At 42.8% G+C, this 26,467-nt stretch overlaps 1 protein-coding gene across 1 annotated transcript in view; it reads left to right on the top strand.

Annotated features, from left to right (window-relative positions):
* The window catches only part of GLRA3 (glycine receptor alpha 3), a 137,913-nt gene that overhangs the window by 23,899 nt on the left and 87,547 nt on the right, over window positions 1–26,467 (top strand). Inside the window, exons 2-3 of the mRNA XM_089777912.1 lie at window positions 12,144–12,271; window positions 15,656–15,723. Coding sequence (XP_089634038.1) covers window positions 12,144–12,271; window positions 15,656–15,723 — 196 coding nt within the window. The remainder of the gene's footprint in view (window positions 1–12,143; window positions 12,272–15,655; window positions 15,724–26,467) is intronic.

Raw genomic sequence — 26,467 nt, forward strand, 5'->3', positions numbered from 1 at the left:
TTTCCCAAAATACAATACAGAAGTAATTTCTCAGATAAGGAAGCAGAAACTAACAATAAAACTACAAATTAAATTATTTAATATTTGTGTATTGTCTTTTGCCACAGAGGTGAGACAGATTCTGAGGGAACTAATAGGGGTGTAATGGCTCCCTGAGGCTACATCTACACTACGAGTTTTGCCAGAAAAGGCAATGCAAATGAAGCACAGATTAGCATTTTCTCATGCTTCATTTGCATAATCTCTTCTGATCCGTCTTTGCACTAGGGGATTTTGTGCAAAAGCAAGCAGTGTGGATGTTTCCTTTTTTCACAAAAATCCCTTTTTGTGCAAGATCGGTATACCTCCTTTTTTGAGGCATAAGGATCTTGCACAAAAACATCCACACTGCTTGTTTTTGTGCAAAAACCCCTAGTGCAAAAACGGATCAGAAGAGATTATGCAAATGAAGCACGAGAAAAATGCTAAGCTGCGCTTCATTTGCATTGCCTCTTCCGGCAAAACTCGTAGTGTAGACGTAGCCTCAGAATCTCAAATTTCTCTCTTTTAGTAAACTTGAGATTGGCACTGTACTCAGCTCTGAATAGAATTTTTGGGGAGCCAAAGAAGGTTTGTAGTATGAACTACAGCAACTATGGTGCAATATATTCAGAGATGTTTTAAGGGGGAAATGAAACTATCAAAACTTCAGTGAAGGATGATCTCACAGACACATTTTCAGACGTTCACATGCCAATAAAATGATACATCTCTTGGAACTTAATGAAGCACCTAACTGCATGATTGGCAAGCCCAAATATCATGTGCACATCTATATCTCTGTTTATGCCTAATGCTAAAATCTCAGATTTTCAAAAAGATCATAAACTTGAACACCAGAGTCGGTTTGCCCCAGCTGATCATTATAGAGTCTTTGATTTTAAGGCCAGCAGGCTATTATTGTAATGAAGTCTGTGCTTGTGTATAGTACAGGCCAAAGATTCTTACCTAGTAATTCCTGCATCATGCCCACATCTTATCATTGAACTTGAGCACTTTTAAATGGTATTCAGCTCTAAATTTACAATGTCAAGTGATGGAAAATCTATTACATCCCTTCATATGTAGTTACAATGATTAATTACCTCACTGTTTAAAAACATGCACCTTATCTCTAGGCTGAAGTTTTCTAGTTTCAGCATCCTGTCATTGGATCTTATTGTGCCTTTTATCCCTTTAATCAGAAATGTTCTTTCTGTGTTAGTACTTACAGATCATTAGTACATTTCTAGGTGGAGACTGGAATGCTGACATTGACCAGAAAAGCTCTAAAGAGGGAATTTCTCTCCATACATATAATTTCATTGTCATTGCAATTAGCAAGGTGTTTGAGCTCTAACAGTGTCAGGTCAAAACAGAGGTTGATGTTGGTGAGATATTTTCCATGTAAGGTCTTTTATTTTGGGATGCTCCCCTTTTTCTTTCTGTCAAAATCCAGTCGTATTAATCGTCAAGGAAAGCTGCATTGTTCATCTCCTTTTCTTTCTGTTGTTAAGGGAGGGATGGCATAATGGAGGGAACTCACTGCCAGAGCACACACTCCAACTAGGACACAGGCATTCTTCTATTTTAGCACCCTCTATTTTTGCTATTCTTGTTCTGTGGTAATCTGCAGCTTTTGTGGCCCAATCATCCAGCAAGATTATCTTCCAAGTTCAGTTTCCCTTCCAGGTTACTAGAAAAATGTAAACATGAAACTCCCTGTAGTTTCTATTGGTCAGATACTATTCTTCAGTTTCATTATTTGACGTTTTTCCGTTCTGTCCAATAGTTCATTTAACAAATCAGTTTTTATATATTTGACCAGCTGTCACTTACAAATACCCACACATCCAAGATACTTTCAATAAATATAATAAATAGATCATTATTTTGAATCTGGCCCTAAGATGGAAGGTTTTAATCACCTGGTATAAGTATCATGGCTATGTTTAACTATAGCTTACAGGTATCCGTGACACAAAATCACCATCACTATTAACACCCACACTGGCAGTCCCAAGTAGCAGAATTTCTGTTAGTCCTAATGGCAGGCTCTCCAATAAAATCTGAAACACTGCAAAATCTAGGAAAGAAACAACTAGTGTTAAATTTCTCTCATATGCTGATGATTTAAAGTTGCCTTTTTAAAATTTTTAGCAACAGTCTTTTGTACCTTGCTCTTGAATGTCCACTGCGATGTAAAGTTTTGATCACATTCTATTCTTATAACTCCTGGCCACTGGGAAAAACAGATATAAAATTCTTGAAAGAATGAGCTCAGAGCCAAAAAGAGAATCTGTATCCCCCTGGATGTGCAGAAAGTCATTTCTGCAAATGTACAGTAACTGTGTGTCATGAAGGGAAGATTATTCTCTTGTTGATGTATGTGCTGAGCTCCCATTAACACTAATGGGAGCTATATATGTATTGAGTGAAGGAAGAATATATTCATAAAGTGCAGCCACTCAGCAAACAGAGGCTTATTTTTAGAGGTGTGTGACATAACTGGGGAATTCTTAACAGTGCAATATCCACAAGCGATACATATTTCATTATTTCCTTATATTTTTCCTCTGTGCTGTTCGGGTTTTTTCCGTCAAAAATATCATGCCTCTAACTGTATTTTCTACTGCTCCACTAGTAAGTGGAGCAGTTTTACAATAAGTAAAACTGACCTGCAATGGTGTTATTAGAATGACTGTGCCAGCCTACAGTATATGGTCTTATGATTAAGGCACAAGACTAGCAACCAGAAGAACTGGCTTCTAGTGTTGGCCTTGCTATATAATTCTTGTGTGATCTTGGCTAAGTCACGTATCCTCTCTGGCTGTGTCTAGACTGGCCGCTTTTCCAGAAGAACTTGCCAGCTGTCTACACTGGCCACTTGAATTTCCGCAAAAGCAATCTCATGTAAGATTGTCAGTGCTTTTTGCGGAAATACTATGCTGCTCCCATTCAGGCAAAAGTCTTTTTCTGAAAACCTTTTGCGCAAAAGGGCCAGTGTATACAGCAGAGATTTGTTTTCCTCAAAAAAGCCCCGATCGCAAAAATGGCGATCGGGGCTTTTTTGCGGAAAAGCGCGTCTAGATTGGCCATGGACGCTTTTCCACAAAAAGTGCTTTTGCGGAAAAGTGTCCTGCCAATCTAGACGCGCTTTTCCGAAAATGCTTTTAATGGAAAACTTTTCCATTAAAAGCATTTCCGGAAAATCATGCCAGTCTAGATGTAGCCCCTGTGTTTCAGTTTTCCCATCTGTAAAAAGGAATAATGCCTATGTTATTCTATCTAATGAATCAAGATTTTAAAAAACTTCTAGATCTATAGTGGAAGGCACTATACAAGTGCAAAGCTTTATTTATTATGAAAATATACAATGTATCACATGTATGAATATGAGAATATATAGTGTTATTAAAGTATTATTTTTCTTCTGATTTTTCCAAACTGTTTTATGAACTTTAATTAATTAAGCATCACTAAATCCATTTGAGGTAGGTATTTTCTTTTCCGGTGATGGATTAAAATAGAACCTAGAATCTGAACTCTTTCTATTTGAATCACAGCTGAAAGATAGGGGATCATGTTTAAATTGTTTATTCAGAAACTATCCATACCAGATCCACAGAAGGCAGGAACCAATTTTTCAATTTTGGTTAAGATGTAACTGTAGGTCTGTAAGAATGGCTGTTTTTATGATATTACAATCCAAGATCATGGAAATCTCAACTAATAGTTGAGCTCCCTCTTCCTGCAATTCCATCTCATTTTACTACATGACTTTCAACCATTACCACAAATGAAATGGGAAATACCAAATGAGACAACAGATTCATTTGATACACAACCCTGGTTTTCAGTGTACACACCATTCTGTGCATCCAACAAGACAGAACTCCTATGTAAAATACAGTAAGGCTGTGTCTACATTGGCAAGATTTAGCACAAAAATGGCCGCTTTTGCGCAAAATCTTGCCGCCTGTCTACAGTGGCTGCGAGAATTTGCGCAAGAACACTGACGTTCTACTGTATGAAATCAGTGCTTCTTGCGCAAATACTCTGATGCTCCTGCTCAGGTATAAGTCCAAGAGGCCAGTGTAGACAGGTAACATCAATTTCTTGCGGAAGAAAGTGTCTACACTGGCACGGATGCTTTTGCGCAAAAGCAAATCTTTTGTGCAAAGGCACATGCCAGTGTAGACACTCTCTTACTCAAATACTCTAAGGCAAAAATTCTTGCATTTAGAGTATCTGTGCTAAATCTTGCCAGTCTAGACGTAGCCTAAGTAATTATGGAATTGGAGATTGTATCATAATGCCCAACCACAAGACAAAGGCAACCTTATTGCAACATTCCTAAATTGTTTTGGGTGTTTGATTTTGCAGCCTTAATGTTCTTTTAATGTAGACAAGCCCAGAGTTACACCAGTTAGATCTCATTGGGAATGTCTACATTGTGGCTATAAGATGTGGTTGGCAGCAGGGTTAGATGGATTCACACCACCTTGAACAGAACTACTGCACTGAACTAGCAGTGTGGACACTGCAGCACAGGCAAAGGGCTAAGGCTGGAACAGCTGTGCTATCACATCACATTACTAGTTTTAGCATGCTCTCTCAAGCTGTGCTACCATTAGACTGTTCAGGCTGAGAATCACACCTGCCATCTTCAGAGTAGGCATAGCTACTAAGATTGAAGACCCTACTTTTGAACTACTGTATCAGTCCTGGTCCTACTGAATTCAACACGTGTTATACTTTTCAGCTTTCTTTAAAATATCTGTCCACACAAATTTTTTCAAAACATATGTTCTCAACTGAAGTCAAAATCCATCAGTGCTTACTCAGGACAATGTTGAAATTAAGGGAAACCTTTTTTGAAAGGAATTAAAATAGAACTTATTTATTCTGTGCATGCCACTTATATATTGATTATACCAATTTCAGAATATGGGCTGGGCAACAAAATCATTGAAAGAGATCTAGGTTTTTAAATGACTACATTAAATATTACTCAACAACCCTGATCATGTCACAGTAAAGCCAATGGTATTTTAGGAGTATCATTTAGAAGGCAAATATACTTTTCTGATCAACATTAATTACCCTTCAATTTAGAGGTACTGAAGTCATCCTGTGCTGTCTCCTCATTTACTGCCACTCTTTTATGTTATGTTTTGCATAACATAAGAACAGCCATACTGGGTCAGACCAAGGGTCCACCTAGTTCAGTGTCCTGTCTGCTGACAGTGGCCAATACCAGATGCCTCAGAGGGAGGGAAACAATAAGAAATCAGTACATGATTCCTCTCCTGTCATCCATTTCTAGACAAAGAGAGGCAAGGGACACCATTCCTATCCATGCTGGCTAACAGTCATTGATGGACCTAACCTCCATGAATCTATTAGCTCTTTTTTTAATCCTGTTAAAGTCCTAGTCTTCACAACAACCTCTGGCAAGGGGTTCAACAGGCTCACTGTGCGTGGAGTGAAGAAAAACTTCCTTTTGTTTGTTTTCAACCTGTTGCCTATTAATTTCATTTCTACTTCTTATATTGTGGGAATAAAGCTATGTTTAGACTACAGGGATTTTTTGTTTTTTTAAAAGTGGCCTTTTAAAAAACAAAACAAAAAAAATCTTCACCTGCATCTAAATTGCTACCGCATTCTTTTGAAATTAAATCAAAAGAATGTGGCAGTTTTTTCAACAGTGGTAAACCTCATTTTATGAGGAAGAATGCCTTTTTTCGAAAGAGCTCTTCGAAAAGGCCTTCGAAAAGGCATTCTGGAACGCAAACAGGGCTTTTTCAAATAAGAGCATCCAGATTGCCTGGGTGCTTTCTTTTGAAAAAGTGGATCGCTTTTTCAAAAAAAGTCGTGGCTGTCTAGATAATCTCTTTTGAAAGAAGCTTTTTTGAAAGATTCTTTCAAAAAAAGCTTGTAATCTATATGTATCATAAGTAAATAATTTGCCTTTCACTTTTCCACACTAGTTATGATTTTATAGACCTCTATCATATCCCTCTCCCTCTCTTCTTTTCTAAGATGAAAAAGTCCACGTTTTTTTAATCTCTCTTCATATGGGACCCGTTCGAAACTCCTAATCATTTTTGTTGCCCTTTTCTGAACCTTGTCCAATCCCAATGTATGTTTTTTCAGATGAGATGACCACATCAGTGGACAGTATTCAAGATGTGTGTGTACCAGGGTTTTATATAGAAAAAATAAGTTATTCTCTGTCTTATTCACTATCTCTTTTTTAATGATTCCTAACATTCTATTTGCCTTTTTGATTGCTGCTGCACACTGAGTGGATGTTTTCAGAGAACTATCCACAATGCCTTCAAGATCTCTCTCTCTCCTTTAAGTAGTTGTAGCTAAATTAGCCTTCATCAGATTGTATGTGTAGTTGGGATTATTTTTTTCCATTTTGCATTACTTTACATTTATAAAAATTTAATTTCATTTCCCATTTTGTTGCCCAATCTCTTAGTTTTGGTGAGATCTTTTTGAAGCTCTTCATAATCTGCTTTGGTCTTAACTATCTTGGTATCATCTTCAAATTTTGCCACCTCGCTGTTTACCCCTTTCTCTAGATCATTTATAAATAAATTGAATAGGATTGGTCCCAGGACAGACCCTTAGGGGACACCACTAGTTACCTCTCTCTACTCAATAAACTGAGCATTTATTCCTACCTTTTGTTTCCTGTCTTTTAACCAGTTATTAGTCCATGAAAGGACCTTCCCTCTTATGCCATGACAATTTACTTTACTTAAGAGCCTTTGGTGAGGGACTTTGTCTAAGGCTTTCTGGAAATCTTAGTATACTATATCCCAGTATTTCTCAACCAGTGGTGCGAGCACCCTTTGGGGTACTCAAGAGAAGTCTGTGGGGTACATCAATATAACTAAAATTTGGAGAAAACTGAATTTTTGTTTTAAGTTTTACAGCGCTCTATTATTTTTGTACTATTTGCACCCAAAAATGTCATCGCCCAACTGGCTACTATTAACTTGTTTAAACAAATGTGCTGCAATGGTAGAAAAAACATTGTGTGTCTGAAAACTGTAGGTACTGGGAGTACTTATAACTCTTTTTAAGGGGTACTTTATAAAAAAAGTTTGAGACACACTGCTATATCTACTGGAACCTCCTTGTCTATATTTGTTGACCCCCTCAAAGAACTCTAGCAGGTTAGTGAGGCCTGATTTCCCTTTACTGAAACCATGTTGACTTTCCTTCAACAAATTATATTCCTCTATGTTTCTGATAAATGTATTCTTTACTATATTTTCAACTAATTTGCCCAGGACTGATGTTAGACTTACCCATGTATAATTGCCAGGATCATCTCTAGAGCTCTTTTTAAATATTGGCATCTTGATAGCTATCTTCCAGTCATTAGGTACAGAAGCATTGAAAGTCTGTTCCCTCCTGAACCTTATTGCCTATTCCTGAGCTCTTTTCTCATAATCTGCCACTTCTGATTCTATGGGTTTGCATTGCTTTCAGTTTGGAACAATAAAGTTTTAAAAAGATGAACATACTATAGAAAGCTTAGAATGGAGTAAACAAAAACAAAAAACCTGCAACCCAATGGGAATATCAGTTTGAGAAACCCATTAAGCCCAATGCTTTCAGTAATGTACTGAAAGTTGGTACAATTATGCAAAGTGGATGTAGTGGGTTTTGATTTGCATCAGGGAAAATTATGTTTAATGCTTTATCAAAGAAACTTAACTACAGGAAGAAATATCCAACAAAGTTAGCTACTAAAGGAAATTGAATAACTATCACTAGAGATATTTAATGCTGCAATTGACACTCAGTTATTAAGACTAGCTTGTGGTTAATGAAAACAATCCTGCTCTGCAGATGATAGACTACATGGCCAACTAGATATTCATTCCAACTCAAATCAATCTATATTTCTTGTCAGTAGAATAATTCTAGGTACATTTTTAGTTTCCAGGAAGTCTTTGGATTTTTATAATTCCTTGATCATCACTATAGTTCTGCATTAGCCTCTTTATATTATATACTGAAAAGTTTGAAATTACTGGTTTTTTAATTGAAAAAAGATAAACCCCAAAAACATCATTTTCCTTAATCAGAAGAGGTGTCCAGAAATTTGTATATGTTCAGTCCTAAACTGTTTTATGGAAAATTTGGTCCAGTAAAGGAAAATAAATAATATTGTTTTTTAAATTCTTAGCCCTTATGTTTCAAATTTCCAATTCTAGGGCAAAATGTTTAGTCCAATAGAACAGTATTGTTATTCATGCTGTATATAAAACATATGATGAAAGATAACACACATGTTTTGGATATGTAATCTGTAATTAGGGGCAAACAAATGGGCCCACAGAAATTTTAAATTTCAAAGGAACCCCCCCAAAAAGTTTCTATAACTGGCATTCTGAGTTTCCTCTTAAAACAATATACTTATTGCATTTAGTCCAAAATTACTCCCTTGCTAAGAATTTATTTATTGTTAAGAACATAAATCTCAGCCTAAGCTTTTAATGTTTTTGAAGGTTCCTATGGACTTTTCATTTCTATGCTTAGTTTCTTCTGCCTTTAAGAGACACTTAAACCCTTGTCTGATAATTGGCTCACACTGATAGGATCCAATTGTCTGAGGTCAGGGTGAGTAAGCAGAAGAAATTTCTCTCTATGCACTGTCTAAGATCTTTTCTTAAGATCCTAGAATCAGATATTTTGTTTTAGTTTCACAGTATATAAAAGAGAAGTGTTGTTTACAAAAATTGTATATATCTATAATTTCATATATTTATTTACCAGTTTGATTTATTTCTCTATTTTTTTTTAGGATCCACATAATTGATCATAATGCCTATAGTCTGCTCTCTTCATATGGGCAGACCACCCTTTAGGATATCAGTGGAAGTTCCATATATCTAGGCAGAGCAGACTATAGTAGGGGTATGTCTACACTAGTCATTCCAACTTGCAAATGAAGCCCAGGATTCATTTGCATTTTCCTGTTTGAACTAAAGCTCCTCATTGCTGGAGGAGTAACGGTAGTTCAAATTAGGAGCTTTAGTTCGAACTACCTAGCCCATGCCACGGGTAGCTGCGGGCAGGTAGTTCGAACTACGGGGCATTTAAAAATGGCGGCACTGGGAACATGCAAATGAAGCCTGGGATATTTAAATCCCGGGCTTCATTTGCAAGTTCGAATGACTACATTAGCCACCCTAGTCTGAACTAGGGTGGCTAGTTTAGACACACATTAGGAGATGACATTTCCATGTGAACCTTGGAGGGGAAGTTTGTGCTAAGATAGGGTATGTCTACACTACAAAGTTAATTCGAACTAACAGCCGTTAGTTCGAATTAACTTTCATAGGCGCTACACAGACAAACCGATAGTTCGAACTTGATTCGAACTAGCGGAGCGCTTAATTCGAACTAGGTAAACCTCATTCTACGAGGACTTTCTCTCTATGCACTGTCTAAGATCTTTTCTTAAGATCCTAGAATCAGATATTTTGTTTTCGTTTCACAGTATATAAAAGAGAAGTGTTGTTTACAAAAATTGTATATAGTTCAATGCCTAGTTCGAATTAAGTAGTTCGAATTAAGGGCTGTGTAGCCACTTAATTAGAACTAGTGGGAGGCTAGCCCTCCCCAGCTTGCCCTAGTGGCCACTCTGGGCACCACCAGGGAAACTCGTTTGCCCCCCTCCCGGCCCCAGAGCCCTTAAAGGGGCACGGTCTGGCTATGGTGCCCGTGCCAGGTGCAAGCCTGCCAGCACCCAGCCAGCAGACCCTGCACCTGGCACGGCACGAGCCAGCCACCCACTGCCACCCAGCCCTCCGCCTCTTCCCGGGACCAGGCTGGCGGCTCCCAGGAGCTTGCCCGGGACCGCAAGAGGCAGGCGCCCGTCTGGTCTAGTGCGGACATCGTGGACCTCATCCAGGTTTGGGGGGAAGCCTCCAATGTCCACGACCTCCGCAATAGGCACAGGAAAGTGGCCGTCTAGGGCAGGATAGCTGCCAGCCTGACCACCCAGGAGCAGGTTTGCATGAAAATCAAAGTGGTCGAGTGAGATCCCGACCCTGAGCTTAGAACATAAAAACATAAGAATGGCTGTACTGGGTCAGACCAAAGGTCCATCTAGCCCAGTAGCCTGTCTGCCAACAGCGGCCAACATCAGGTACCCCGGAAGGGATGGACTGAAGACAATGACCAAGCCATTTTTCTCGCGCCATCCATCTCCAGCCTTCCACAGACAGAGGCCAGGGACACCATTTCTACCCCCTGGCTAATATCACTCCATGGACCCAACCTCCATGAATTTATCTAAATTCTCTTTAAACTCTGTTCTAGTTCTAGCCTTCACAGCCTCCTGCAGCAAGGAGTTCCACAAGTTGACTATTTGTTTTGTGAAGAAGAACTTTCTGTTATTAGTTTGAAGCCTGCTACCCATTCATTTCATTTGGTGTCCTCTAGTCCTTCCATTATGGGAACTAATGAAGAACTTTTCTTTATGCACCCTCTCCATACCACTCATGCTTTTATAGACCTCTATCATATCCCCCCTCAGTCTCCTCTTTTCTAAGCTTCATATGGGACCTGTTCCAAACCCCTGATCATTTTAGTTGCCCTTTTCTGAACCTTTTCCAAGGCCAAAATATCTTTTCTGGGGTGAGGAGATCACATCTGTACACAGTACTGAAGATATGGCATACCATAGTTTGATACTTCCCCTCCTCCTTCTTCCCCCAGGCTTCCCCCTTCCAGCTCCCTCCTCCCAGGTTTCCTCCTCCCCTCTCCCACCCTCTTTCTTCCACTCTCCCACCTCCTTTTCCCAGTCTCCCCGAGTTTTGTTCAATAAAGTGAGTTTCTATTTTTGAACACACGTGTCCTTTATTTTGTACATCAGGAAGTGGGGCTAGGAAGGGGTAAGTGGAAGGAGGTGAGGGAGGAATGGGGTACGAGCCCCCAATAGGGAGGACTGGTGTGGCTTTGCAGGCTCCTCGGGGTGGAAGCTCTCCTGCAGCCCCCCGATTGACACCTCTTCCCAGATGGCAGCCTGCGGCAAGTGCAGCCGGGCTGATGGCCGAGTGCTGTGATGTGCTGAGTGTGGGCATTCAGGGCACTCCAAGACAGGACTGCTTTGCTGTCCCTCATCGAGTTAGACAAGCAAGCAGGGAACCCCTGAGAACTGTCTGTCCGGGGTGGGGGTCAGGTCCCTTTAAGCACAGCCCTCAGCTAGCCTGAGACAGCAGCTCCACGCTCTAAGTCCTAATCTGATGCCCTGCTGGCACTGCTTCCGGCCATCCTTAACCTCAGTTCAGGGTTCACTCAATGTGGACATGCTAGTTCGAATTAGCAAAATGCTAATTTGAACTAGTTTTTAGGTCTAGATGCACTAGTTCGAATTAGCTTAGTTCGAATTAACTAATTCGAATTAAGTTAGTTTGAATTAGTGCTGTAGTGTAGACATACCCATAGTTCCTTTCATTATGTTTTATTCCATTGCAATAGTCACTTCTGCTATAGAGGAAAATGAACCTCATTGCGGATGTTATAGGGAAAAATTGTGAATGAACTACCTAGTATCATCTTCATAGATTCACCATAAAACATTCAATTAACAATATAAAAAAGGGTTGTGCCTGTTAGCAGTAACATGAGAGATCCCAATCTAAGTTTCTTTGATACAAGTTTCCATTATAAACAACTCAGTTAAATGCATTAATCATAGAGCACTTTCCAAAAAATGGCTTTTGGGATTTATAGATATTTGTGTAGCTGACATTGTGATCTACTATTCCAATTTTGTGAAGAAAATCCATTAGGGTTGATTAGAAATATGGTTAATGTTGAGAAGCCTCAGTAAAAAAAAAAAGTGATAATACAGTTTGAAAGGAAATTTAGAAAAAATTAGATATAACAGAATGGATGTAATCAGACTACACTGTTTTCACATATGCAAATTAAAATAATTCTATTAATGTTTAATTTAAAAAGACATTTTTACCTTTGAATTGATCTGTTTTAATATTGATGGACAAAGTGACTACATTATTAGGTACTTAAATATTACTATAAATTATTATTAATAAAGTGTTTTTTGTTTTTGTTTTTAGCTTGGTAGCCACAAAGGAAACAGACAGTGCAAGATCTCGTAGCATGCCAATGTCGCCATCTGATTTTCTGGATAAATTAATGGGTAGGATGTCAGGCTATGATGCAAGAATCAGACCAAATTTCAAAGGTAATTTTGAAACCTAATTCAGTTTAATTTAACATTGTCTTTGATGCAAATGTGTGTTTTGGAAAAAAATTTAAAAGCAAAACAAATGTACTCAGCCATTTTCAGTTATCCTTGGCTTTGATAATTGAAATTTCAGCAAAACCATGGTCTACTCTTTGTTGAAGTTTGGCATCTCAAGACCTAACCAAAGTAGTACTAAAGTTTAGGATTCTTTTAATATTTGAGTGTAATATGTATTTACTAACATTTAAACAACTAAAAGGACACATAAGATGTTCATAGCTAAAGATTTTTTCATATTTCATTTTTTTTACCATGCCTCTCTATTTAAAATATTTGAGGTGGCTTACAAATTTTTTTTAAAAAAAACACAATATAAGTAAAATACAGGACCCCAAAAGGGGAACATAAAACCAGCTAAAACACCTCAAGAGAAGGAGCACCCCTCACCCCCCAACACCAATAAAAGCACAGGTAAACAGGGTGGCTTTAGCCTGGCTCTGAAACAGCGCCAATGTTGGAGCCAGGCGAATGTCTCAGGGGAAAGAATTCCATAGCCTACGGGCAAAGGCTGAGAAGGTCCTGCTCCGCGTAGATGTCAATCTAATCTTCCTACGTGGAGGAACAGGGAGCAGAGCCTCCCCATCTGATCTCAATCCCTGGGTGAGTTTGTATGAGAAGGTCCTTCAAATACCCCATTCCCAACCCATATAGGGCTTTATAAGTCATAACCACGACCTTGAATTGTGCCTCGAAACATGCTGGATGCCAGTATAGCTGCTGGAACACCAGCATAATGTTCTCCATATTACAAGTATTACTTAAAACTCAAGCAGCTGCATTCTGGATCAGTTGAAGCTTCCAAAGACTCTTCAAAGGCAGCCCCACATAGAGTGCATTACAATAATCCAACTGGGATGTGACAAGAGCATGAATCGCTGTAGCCAAGCTGTTCTTATTCAGGAAGGGTTGCAGCTGGCAGATCAGCCAAAGCTGCCCAAAAGCACTCCTGGCCACTGAATTGGGTGTCATCTGCATAATGATGACACAATCCTCTAAATGTCCTTACGAACTCTCCCATTGGCTTCATGTAGATGTTAAACAGCATATGGGGACAGATGGAAGTTGCGGGACACTGTAGCATAATCACCATGGGTTCAAGCAGCAGCCCCCTATCCCCACTTTCTGAAAGCATCCCAATAGGTAGGACCACTGGGGCTCCATCTGCAGCCTCTGGACCCCCTGGCTGTCCCCTTCCCCCATTCATGTCATGCACTGGGGCACTGGAGCCCTCCATTTACCTACTCCTCCCCCTCCCTCCCGGCACTTTCAGAGGAAATTGCCTGATTCATGCTCCATCTACACTCCTTATCCTCTTTCCCAGAGCTGGAATGCTGTGAATCAGCCATTTGTGAGTTTCCAGCTCTCCAAGGGAGGGGGAGGACCAGGGATGGAGTGTGAATCAGGCCATTTGCTGGGAGGGAGATGGAGGAGTAGGAAGTGTGGGGCCACAGTGTTCCACTACGCAAGAGGCGCGTGGCGGAGGGAGGCAGGAGGTGGGCCACAGGGCTTTAGCTGGAACCCCAATAGGCTGCTGTGGCCCAATGAGGTGAAAGAAGGTCACTCATGTGGCCCACCCACATTTGTGGGTGCCCATCCCTGCTCTAAGAACAAGTAAGGCCAAATGACTCTTCATGTCATTTGAACTTTGTAATTTATTAACAATTTTAATATGTGAAACAAGTAGTACTATGAAATCACAGACCCTGGTATTAATAGGAAATTGAATCTTTTTTTTATTAAAATCCCTAGGCATTGCAGATAATATATTCTTTGACTACCAATTGCATGTATATCTATGTATCTATCTCTTGGTTTCCATATTTGATAGGCAAGGTATTATACTTAAATATTTTCCTCATTTTTAATTATGGAACTGTGCATCAGATCCAGAACAATTTAGCATCACTTGTTTTATTTTGTTAATAGCCGATATGCCCTTGAGTACACTATGAAATTTCATGATGTTCTGTTTTGAAGCAGACAGTAGCATACTGAATTGGAAATAGTAGAATGTGCTAATATATACAGAAGTGATATATCGCTGAACTGGAATTTACATGCACTCACACATTGGATAGCCCAGTGGCAGCCATTAAACATAGTCCCCTGAAGTTACCTTACCATTCCCTCCCCCACACGCACCCTGCTTGGCCCCAGTCTTATCTTATATTGAAAGTCAAGAAACATCAGACAAGATTAAAAAGCTTTAATCTTTAACATTAGTAAATTAAAAGGTCACCACAGTCAAAGTGACTGAAAACTTGGTACCTTTTTGTCCAACAGATCTGTTTCCTCTGTGTACTCATCTCCGTTTACTTTACTGAGAAGGATATCTTTTAGCACTGTTTTGTTTCTGTACTTCACTGCAGAGCCAAGACAATTGAAAGGCGAGCTGGATTCTATTCTGGTCCATGATCATCAGCAGAATTTTGTTAACAAAGGTGCCGATCCTTCAAATATTTATTACAGCAGTAGTCTTGTTGATGTAAATCTGCAGTAAAGCATCAGCTATGACAAAACTGCTTATAACTTCAGTGGGACTACTCAGGATAGTTGAACACTACTCTTGTTATTAATTTGGGTCTTAAATTCCAGATCTGTGACTTTTATTACTGGTCACTGCAAACAAGAAAAGAACCCAGCTTGGCTTTCAAATTCAAAACTGAGCTATATAAAAACAACGATGATAGAGCTCTCCGTTAAAAGAAAAAATGTTTTTTTTTCACTAATTAAGAGAATAAATAAGTTATGGAAGCAATTGAGAAAATGTGGCTATCACATAAAATGGAATATACTAGCTCATTTTTTTTCTTAGCTGTGTTTGCTACCAGGAGCAAAAAGTTGTAATAATGTGCTTTTGTTACTAACTGGCATACAAAGGCTCAAAAACAGCAAATCTGTCAAGTAAACAGTTACTTTTTTCCTGGATGCTATAAAGGAGAACTATGATACATATTCTGTTCTACTAAAACTGACATGTAGACCCTTGATTGTGTTAGGTGATATAGAACAATTCAACAAAAAGCACATTCACTTTTGCATAGCATCTTCTTTGAAGACATGATGATCTCCCTTCTCTTTCCTGAGCCCTAACTGGGATTTCTACAAATTACAGGACAGTTAAGGAATCTTTGTAAAAAGAGAACTAAACAAAAACCTATTAAACAGTTAAACCTACACTAAAAAAATACTCTTACATCACTTAAAAAGAAGCACTGAATGTCATCTTTTTCTTCTTCCCAAATGATTAAGTCCTTGTTTTCATCATAGTTTAGTCAAACATATTTTGATGGTCACATAATATTTTTTTTTCTTTTGTAGGCCCTCCAGTTAACGTCACATGTAACATATTTATAAACAGCTTTGGATCCATCGCAGAGACAACCATGGTAAGGCACTCTACTTCAGAAAACATTTAAAATGCAACTTAAAGTAACTGAAAGAACTGAACAGCAGGTTAGATCTTCAGTTAGTTTGGAGCTAAACTGAGGAGGAAAACATTTTTATGGTTCAATAAATAGAATATTTAACTGAATAGTTGGTTTATCTGGTAGTAAATTAATCATTTTATTTTATCATGCTGAGAGAATGCATCTATGAAGGTCAACAATTATGCTTTTCATATATTTTAGTCTTTTAGTGCTAGTTTTAAAGAAATTTCATATTTTTATTACATTTGAATTAAAAAAGTAATAATCTGTGCATATTACCTTTATAATATCACATTAAATGGCTTTGTTAGCCACTATTCTAATTTTACAACAGAGGTAGGCATACATACTATATGATAATGTCTTTCAGTGAGGTATGATTTACTATAAATAAAATGTAACACCAATGTATAGAATACATTAAATTATATACATTAAAGAATCCACTCTACTGAAAAAATATCCACAGCTGCCGAAACACTGCGTCTAGATTGGCAGCGCGCTTTTGCACAAAAGCAGAAGCCCAGAACCATTTTGAAGAGGGCAAAAGGCCACCAGCCCTTTGCGGGGGCAGGGCTGGAGCTCCGTTCAGACACGTGCTTAAAGGGGTCTCACCGGACAGCCGTTTGTCTCCTGCTCCGTGCGTTAGGACCTCTGGCAGGGACTGACAGCCATAGCAGGTTTGGTGGTTGACCTCTGACTTTTGGGGACACCACCCTTTTGCCCCCTACTGCTTTTGGTTTCTTGTGCCCTGCTCTGTCTGCCATGGAGCCGTGGGTGGCCATGTGCCTGCTCTGGCCCCTGTCGGCCATTTTTGAGTGCCTGCAGCTGGTGCTCCAGGCCGGTGCCCTCGTGTTTCAGGACCAGGAGACACAGATCGCCTTCAACTCCCTCACCAGGGAGGCCATGGCATCCCCGTGGCATCAGCACCCCACCGTGGAGAGGCCACTCTAGAGATTGGACACCAGTACGGACTGGTGGAACCGGATGGTCCTTGGGCAATGGGACGACCAGCAATGGCTCCAGAATTTCCGCATGCGAAAGCGGACGTTCCTGGAGCTGTGCGCCTGGCTCACCCCCGTGCTACAGAGAGTCACCACCCAGCTGTGTGCATCCATCCCCGTGAACAAGAGGGTCGCCATTGCGCTACAGAAGCTGACCACCCCGGACAGCTACCGATCGGTGGCACAGCAATTCGGGGTGGAAAGATCCACCGTCGGTGTCGTCGTGATGTAGGTAAGTCCCATGGGGAGTGGGGTGGGGAGAAGGGTGTTGCATTCCATGCCCAAGGGCAGTCAAGACTCCAGGCTCGGCTACCCAGGGGTTTGGGCCGTCCCTCCTTTGCACAGGCCTGCTGGTAGGGGGGAGGGGCGTGGGGCAAGGGGACCCTGGTGTGTGTGTGTGTGTGTGTGTGTGCATGCGTGAGGACAGAGGGAATCATGGGGGTGGGAGGCAAGGGAGCACACACTCACCGCTGCCTTATGTGATGTGCTCCCTTGTGTTTCTCTGCACCCTTCTGCAGGTTGTCCACACCATCAATGATGTTCTGCTACTGAGAGTGATCCGCCTGCGCAACATAGACTCTACGCTGGCCGGCTTCGCTGCCCTCGGGTTCCCCAACTGCGGGGGAGGCCTGGATGCAACCCACATCCCCGTCGGGCCCTGGAGCATCGAGCAGCCCATTTCACGAACAGGAAGGGGTACTGCTCTATTGTTCTCCAGGCCCTCGTGGACCACCAGGGCCGCTTCCTGGACGTCTACGTGGGCTGGACCGGCAGGGCACACGACACTCGCATCCTCCGCAACTCCGGACTGTTTCACAGGCTGGAGGCAGGAACCTACTTCCCCCAGCAGTAGTTGACTGTTGGGGATGTGCCTATGCCCATCTGCATCAGCGGGAACGCGGCCTAGCCCCTGCTGCCCTGGCTAATGTAGTCCTACATGGGGCGGCCGGACCAGAACTGGGCCCAGTTCAACGACCGCCTCAACTGGGCCCAAAATCAGGTGGAGCTCGCCTTCGGCCACTTAAAAGCCCGCTTCCATTGTTTGTTCACCCGTTTCGAGATGGGTGAGCAGAATGCAATGGAGGTTGCTTGCTGTGTGCTCCACAGCATTGTGGAGCGGAGCGGGGAGGCCTTCTTCCCTGCATGGATGGCAGCCGAGGCACAGACGTTTGAACAGCCCCACACAGCTGTCATCCACCAGGCACACCAGGATGGAGTGCGCATCCAAGAGGCCCTGACGGACATGTTCGCACAAGCCCCATAGTAGGGTCGCCTTGGTCTCCCCATACAACTCTCTACCATCCCCTCCCTTACCCCCTCTCCTACCCTTACCTTCCCTCTTGTTGGTTCCAAGAACATAGGCCATCATTGTGAATGGTCGTCGGGTGCGTCGGATGTAGCTAGGGTTTTTCTTTTAGTTTAGGCTAGGGTTTAGGTCACCATCACCTGTCCAAGCTGTCCTGAAGAACAGGAAGAGGATTCGTGGTTCGTGTGGAAGGCTCAAGTCAGCGTAACCGATTCCAGTCATCTTTGAGGGATCTCCTGGCTGTTCCTCTCCCGAGGCCCAGAAGGACCAAAGGATTGAGGTTGCCAGCTTCGCCGTCACCTTCCGTCGAGGGATCTCCTGGCTGTTCCTCTCCCGAGGCCTGGAAGGAACAAAGGATTGAGGTTGCCAGCAACACTACAATCGTCCCCTGCGTCTAGGCTACGTACATATTTCTTTTGTGTCCGTCTTGTAAGCTTTCTTGCTTGTTTGTTATCTATGTTAATATAGTTGTGGTTTAAATTTTACTTAAAATTGTCAGTATTTATTTATGTGCCACAAACCAATGACCACTTATAGGGATGACTGGTGATAGATACAGAATTTGGTGTCTGCATTTTGTAATCCTCTTAAATTTAGTTGGCTAATTGGCATCTCAAATCATTTATTACAGGTACCTCGAGTAACACAATAACCAACACAGTTTTGTTCTCAACTGAAAAATATCTGTTTTTATTTACAAGGGGGAGTGGGAGGAGACCTTCAACTGGGACGGGGAGAAGACCTTCAACTGGGACGGGGAGAGGGAGGAGCTATTCCTGGAAGGGGTGGCTCCTGCGAGTGCTCCTGCGGGGGCGGACCTGGACATGCATGCGGGGTCAGGTCGCATCAAGGCAGGCTGCACGGAGAGGTGGGCAGGAGGAGGGGGCATTGCAGGGGCAGGAGGGGGCATGGGCAGTGCTAGAGGAGGGATGGCGGGGGCATGGGGTAAGGCCATGCCATAGTGAATGGCATGGGCTATGTGAGCAGTGAGGGTGGCGATGGAGTCAGCCATCCTTGTGCCCAGGCCTCCTGGTGCCACTGCAGGTCCCCCTGGATGCGCTCGCGAATCGATGCCTCAATTCGCTCAACAGCCTGCATATACCGGCGAAGGAGCTGGTCCCGGTGGCAGAGCCTGTGGTTGGGCAGCTGGGGGTGCCGCTGCTGCCGGACTGGAGGGTCCCTGGCTTGTGCTTGGTCCCACTGCAGGGAAGAGAAGAAAGTATGGGTCAGTCTGGCAGGCTGGCCACTGTCCCCACACCTCATGCCCTCCACCCCTGAGTCCAGATGACACCACAGTTGTGTGGCTTGGGCCCACTCGATTCCCCCCACAGGCCCCCGATGTTGTATGTTTGCAAGGATGACCGCCTCTGGAGAAGGGTCCTCCTCCATGTATTGTAACCACCGGTCTGTGTCCTGGCCCCATGGAGGGCGGGAGGGCGCTGGTGTTGCGTTAACCTGTGGAACTCCCTGCTGGTGGAGACTGTGAGGCTTTGGGCTAATCACTGGTGTTTGACAGGGAGCAAGATGCATCCCCACACAGTGCCTGGGAGCACATCTGGCAGAGGTGGTCTGGGCTCTCAGAACCCCATCACATGGGATATCTCCTGGATGGAACCAGAAGAGTGACTGGGGGGGGGGGGGGGTGTCCCATCCTTGCAGAAAAACTCAGGCGGCCCTAAGGGCAGCCCGAGCACTTCCCCCCCTTCTCCCTCCCACTATCCCTCACACACGTAGCCCAGGGACATGTGTGGCCGCAGTGGGGACTTCCCTCAGGGAGCCAGCCAAGGCACCAGCAGCAGGCAAGGGGCTCGGTGCGGGCCACGTTCACAGGGCTGTGACACTGCAGTTTACCAAGAGCAGCTGGCAGTGCCTCACAGCCAGGCATGGGACAGTGTGCCGTTCGCTATGCTGCACCCTTGCGGAGGTGCAGGCTCTGGGCTGAGTCCCTGGGGCCCTGGCTGGTTTCAGCCAGCATCCATCCTTCCCCCCTGGTCCCCACGAATGTATGTGAGCAGCACGGTCCCAGCTATCTGCCGCGGCCACATGCCACTCGGTCACCAGGCTGCACGTGGTTGCACGTGTTGTTTGCTGCCTAATGCTACACAGCATGCAACTTACGTGGCCTGAGTGACATGCTCTTCCCCCCCCCCCCCGCCCTTGTGAGTGCAAAGTGCAAGACTCACCAGTGGATCCTTTCCTGGCCTCGGAGGCTGCGCGGGAGATGTCAGGGCTGCTGGAGGGGGCCTGCTGGGTGGCAATGCTGGCCTCATCCTCTGATTCCGTGCTGTCTCCTTCCCCTGCCTCGGTGGTCCGGGTGACAGGGGGGCGTCCGCTGCTGTCAACCAGTACGTCTGGGGCTTGTGGGGCTGGCTGGTCGAGGATGGCGTGCAGCCAGTCATAGGGGGGGCAGGTGTCTGGTCCTGCCCCCCTGTCCTCGCTGGCCTGCACATAGCCCAGGCGCAGCTCTTTGACTTTAGTCCGGACCTGTTCCAGGTTCCGGGCTGGATGTCCCTGCTGGGCTAGCGCCTGGACCATGCGGCCAAAGATGTCGGCGTTGCAGCGCTGGGACCAGGTGTCATGGAAGCCCTACTCCTCCTGCCACATGTCCAGGAGGGTCTCCAGCTCCCTGGAGGACCACGACGGGGCCCTTCTTTTCCGGCCCTGGGGGCCTCCTGCGCTGGGGGTGCAGGTGGCTGAGCGCCCGGAGCTGCCATGCTGGCTGTGATGTGGCTGCTGGGTAGGGCTGGGGCACCATGGCAGACCTCAGTCCAGAGGTCTGAGGCACGCTCCTGCCACATGCGCTCAGCAGCCTGCATGTGCTTTAAGAGCTCGGATTACCAGGAAGTCCGGAGCTCCTACGGGGTCTCCCGAACTCCAAACCGCTTTTTTCCGTTTAGCCTGCTTTTGCGCAAAAGTCTTAGCTAGCTGTCTACACTGGCCCTTTTGCGCAACAGTTTTTCACAAAAAGGACTTTTGCCCCAAAATCAAAGCTTTTCCAGACAAAGCACGGATTTCGGACAGTAGAACGTCGGTGATTTTGCGGAAAATCAAGTGGCCAGTGTAGATATCTGGCAAGTTTTTCCGGAAAAGCGGCTGATCTTCCTGAAAAAGTGGCCAGTCTAGACACAGCCAAGAGGTTTTGAGGGCCAGTAGCAAAGGAGACTTATTTAGACTGAACAGAAGGATTATCCAGTGCTGCCGTTTGTAACGGAAGAGGTGCTGCTGCACAATGAATTTATTTTTTATTTTTATACGGGACACAGCAAGCCCACAGAGGCTCCAGCGTTATGAATTGCCATGCCTAGAAGTGGCAGGGTTCAATCCTGGCACAAATTAAGCACCAAGATTATGTAATCCTTAGCTGCTGAAGAGAGGCACTCTAGGCATATATCATATTAGCCACACTTGAAGGGGAATTTGGGGGAAGCCCTGGGACTAGCTGAGCAAAAAAATTATACAAATTCTTTGTTTTACCTCGCTGCAAAGGAGAGCTCAGCAGACTGCAGCTGCTACTAATACACAGTAGTATACATGAAGTTGGAAGTAGAAAGGCCCAGTCCACTCTTTGGGTGTGTCTAGACTACCTAGTTTTGTCAACAAAAGTGGACTTTTGTCGACAAAACAATACCAGCGTCTACACTACCGCGGAGTTCTGTCGACATAACGTCGACAGAACTCCGCGGTTTTGTCGACGCTGGTATACCTCATTTTACGAGGCATAACACTTTCTGTCGACAGAACTCTGTCGACAGAAGGTGTTATTGCCTGTAACACTGCGTCCAGACTACGGAGTTCTGTCGACAAAGCGGCTTGCTTTGTCGACAGAACTCCATGTGTCTGGATGCAAATTGTCGACAGAAGTTTTGTCGACAGTATCTGTCGACAAAACTTCCGTCGACAAAACGCGGTAGTCTAGACGTACCCTTTGGGAACTGCTAGATCTTTCCAGGGGAAATGAGAATTTAGCCCTTAAATTTTAGTGAAATTTGGTTCTGATAGAATTTTACCTAAAAGAAAAATGCTATAAGAAATGAAAAAGTTACTTTGGAAGTCAGACTAAGTATTTTCCTATTTCTTTCATTTATACATTTATTATATTTCAAATACTTACACTTGCTAATACATTTATATCTTTTGTGTTAGTATAAACACAGAAATGCTTTGATTACATTTTGGTTCAGAGAGTAGGATGATCTAGTGCGCTGATTGCAGAACTGGGAGCCCAAAACATGTGCATTTAATCTCAATGCTGTCACTGGTTTGCTATGTTGCTTTGCCAAATCTATTACATTTTCTGTGCCTGACGTGTCATATTTGTAAAATAAAGACACAATACCGATATAGCAGAGGTATAGACTGATTAATGTTTCTAGAGACCTTTTGAAAAGATAGAACACTATGTAACGTAATGGAGTTATACAAATGCTAATCATCTGAAGAAATGGATTGCGTCCACAAAAGCTCTTGATACCATCTACATGTTTTGTTAGTCTTTAATGTGCTACTAGTCTATTTGTTGTTTTAAGATTTTCCTGTTACAGACTAACTCAGCTACCCCTCTGAAGCTTTTGACTCATGTAATTATAAATATATATTGCTTTTGATCCATGAACAGAAAACACACACACTGGTATCTATGGCAGTTCTATGAGTAGACTCAATACAGTATATGGACTTTAGAAAAGGCAACTTTTATCAAGAAGTTAGCACTACATTTGAGGCCAAATTATGCCCTAAGAAATAGTGTTCCTAAAGCACCCCATTCCTGGATAGGGTGTGTTCAGACACTTCTCCTATAAGTGCGCTGGCAGAGTGCTGCTAGAGTGAGCAGGTTTCCTATTAACTGGGTGTACCACTTAATAGAAAGCAAATGATACTGCCTCTGTAAAACCCACTGTGCCCAGAACCCACATTTCACTGAAATGTAAGGGCTACATTCTCATTTCACCAGGAAAGACAAAGCAAACATCAAGGCCCTAATGCAGCAAAATATATAAGCATATGCCTACCTTTAAGAATGGGAATAGTCCCATTGAAATCAATTGGATTAGAGCCTACATACCTTCTATTGGCATAAGATCACCTTTGTTGGCTTTTATGGGTGTGTTTAAACTACATGGCTCCGTTGACGGAGCCATGTAGATTAGGCAGGACGGCAAAGGAAATGAAACAGCAATTTAAATCATTGTTGCTTCATTTAAATCAAAATGGCCAATGCACTGTGCCGATCAGCTGATTGTTGGCACAGTGCCGCAGTCTAGATGGGGATCTACTGACCCCAGAACCCTTCATCAGCAGATCCTGTAAGCCTCGTTTCACAAGGCATAAAGGATCTGCCAACAAAGGGTTCTGGGGATGGCAGATCCCCATCTAGACTGCCCCGCTGTGCCAACAATCAGCTGATCGGCACAGCGCGGCAGCCATTTTGATTTAACTGATGCAGCAAGTATTTAAATCACCGCTTCATTTCCCTTTGCCAAGTAAACTAATCTACATAGCTCCATTGTCGGAGCCATGTAGTTTAGACATACCCTAAAAGAGTTACTTGCTAACTATGCACCCCTGGCTCTGAAAAGCTAACATGTAAAATTCAATAAAAACATATTCAGAACTGTTTCCAGTAACTTGAACTTATAATTCCCATTTTAACCATTTCTTCTCCATTATTAAGTTACTTTCACATTGTAGCAGTTTATATTCTCCTACAAATGAATGTGATATATTTTGCTCATTACCTCTTTGGAAAGAGGTTAAAAGAGTTAACACATCTACCATATTTTCCAGCGTATAAGACAACTTTTTATACTAAAAAACATCCCCCAAAAATCGGGGGTCATCTTATACGCCGGGTATAAACATACAGCAGTCCCCGACTTGCAGGTACGAACGGGGCTTTTCTCGCCCCGGAGGACACGGACTGCGGGACCTCGTGGTCCCGCCGCCCGTGTACTCCAGGGCGAGAAAAGCTGCTCCGCTTCTCCCTGGTCTGCAGACCAGGAAGACGCGGATCAAAGCCACGGAGGGGCTCCGGCAGCGGGGCAGCCCAGGCGCACTGCGGCTGTCCCGCTGCCGGTGTCCTCAGAGGCTTTGCTCCTGGTGTCCCTGGTCTGCTAGAGAGGGTCCCCAGCAGACCAGGGGCACCGGGAGCAAAGCCGAAGCGGCAGCGGGATGCCGCGCTTCTGAGGCTTTGCTCTGGCAAAGCCTCAGAGGCGCGGCACCCCGCCACTGCTGCAGCTTTGCTCCCGGTGCCCCTGGTCTGCTGGGGACCGTCTCCAGCAGACCAGGGACACCGGGAGCAAAGCCGGGGAGGCGGAGGCGCGGCACCCCGCTGCCGCTGCGGCTTTGCTCCCCGTGTCCCTGGTCTGCTGGGGGGGGGGGCGCAGCTAGTGAGCCTCCCCCCCCCCAGCAGACCAGGCTTTTGTTGTGGACCCTGGGGCAGAGCAGCTGGGGCGCTGCCGGTTGGCCTCTTAAGGGGGGGTAGTCTTATACGGCAAGTATAGGCGAAAACCTATGTTTTAACTAGAAAATTAGGGGGTCGTCATATACGCCCAGTCGCCTTATACGCCAGAAAATATGGTACATATAATATTTAACTTTAGCTATAATGATCTTTGAAAGACAGTTCTATATAAGAAAATAGTCATCTATATAATTTGTTCTCAGGCACAATTAATGTCATTAAACAATACACACTTATCATGGTATGTCATAAATAGCCTAGAGTCACATAAATTAAAAATATGGGAAATTTCAAAGCATTTTCAGCATCATGAAATAGTGTTTATTTAGTTGTTAGTAATGCCATTTGCAAACATTTTATGGCTGGACAAAAAAATGCAACCTAGATTGCAAAGGAATTGCTGACAGTTTGTAATACTGGTAATTTGTTTATATGCTGCTGCTGCTCAGAGAAGACTTTTACTAATGGTCAGCTGTTGAATTCAGTCATTATGAAATTAATCATTTTAAAATATGAGCGCTCAAACATACGTGACTTTATTTGGGACTTTTATTTTGGTTTTGAATTCGTACCTTCACAACAGCAATGATGAACAGCTCTTGAAAACTAGGACAGTGTATTTACCTTATAATTACAATAGTAACATCTGGCATTTTTTTACAAACTGGAATATTGTAGGCAACTGTGTTGAATAGGGTCATGTCACAGTATTTTACTAATTGTTGGTCTGTCTAAATTACATGAAACATATCTGGCCAGATACTTTCTTCTTGAGATTTATTTTAAATCACTATTTATACTGACAATTTAGATGCCTGCAATTACACTATCCAAATTTTTATTGAAGTGTTTCTTTCCAATCTTTACATAAAAGATTTTTAGAAAAAAAATAAATATGAATTAAGGAACTCATGAATTGATCATTAAAAGCATCTCTAGAATTAACATTTCTAAATGCATATTAATCTCCTGAATTGTTTTAAAGACATTTGCCAATGTGTACAGGAATTCTTGTAACAATGCACCTATATTCTATACTGTATCAACATACTAGAAATCTCTATATGTTGTGGTTTTTAAGGTGATCAAAATCTTTGAGCTCCCTCTGCTGGCTTGGCTATGTATAACACAAGAGACAACTAGTTTCATTCAGAGGTGGTATGTTAAAAACAGTAGGTCTACTTTTATGTTATTTACATCAATTTTTCTGCACTTTCATTGATGTAAATGAAGTTGTGTCAGATTTATTCTGGTGTGAGATGAATATCAGGCTTCCATACTCGGTTAGATTCTAGTAGACCAATAGAACCCCTTTGACTGATGTGCAAGGGAATCTAAGGAGCCAGAAGGTGTAAATGAAAGACCTACGAATGAGTTAAATTAAGCTACCTCATTAATTCCTCCAGTTAGTTGCTTTGTCTTTATATTCAGATGATCTGCTACTTTAGGATGAGCATTAAAATAATGTAGGCTCACAGTCCCTTTCAGATCAGTCTCAACAAGCCAAAAGAGATGGTGTAAATAATATGTAGTTAAGAAGGCATGAGTCTAACTGAGTCTAAGTAAGTCTAAGGGAGTCTAAGTTGATGTAACCTACCTCCAGCTGAGTATTTGGTCCCTGGTATATATTACTCATCAAGACATAAATAAGAGCTATGCCGGGTCAGGGGAGGAGATAAGAGATGAGTAAGAGCTTCCAAATTTAGCCCACCATTTGTATTCCTTATTGTGTGATACAGGAATTTTAAAAGTGAAGCAATGATAGCCAAAGGCAAAAATACTTCAAAATAAAAATATTCTTACTAGATTTAGAAGCACAGCATACTATAAACATTTTATAATTCAACTGAATTAATTTACTTACTTGAATGGCTAAACATCTCATGATTGTAAGATAGGTGGAATTAAATCAATTTCATTTTATTAAATTAA

The sequence above is a fragment of the Pelodiscus sinensis genome, chromosome 4, assembly GCF_052426305.1.
Source record: "Pelodiscus sinensis isolate ZL-2025 chromosome 4, ASM5242630v1, whole genome shotgun sequence".
Classification (NCBI taxonomy): Eukaryota; Metazoa; Chordata; order Testudines; family Trionychidae; genus Pelodiscus; species Pelodiscus sinensis.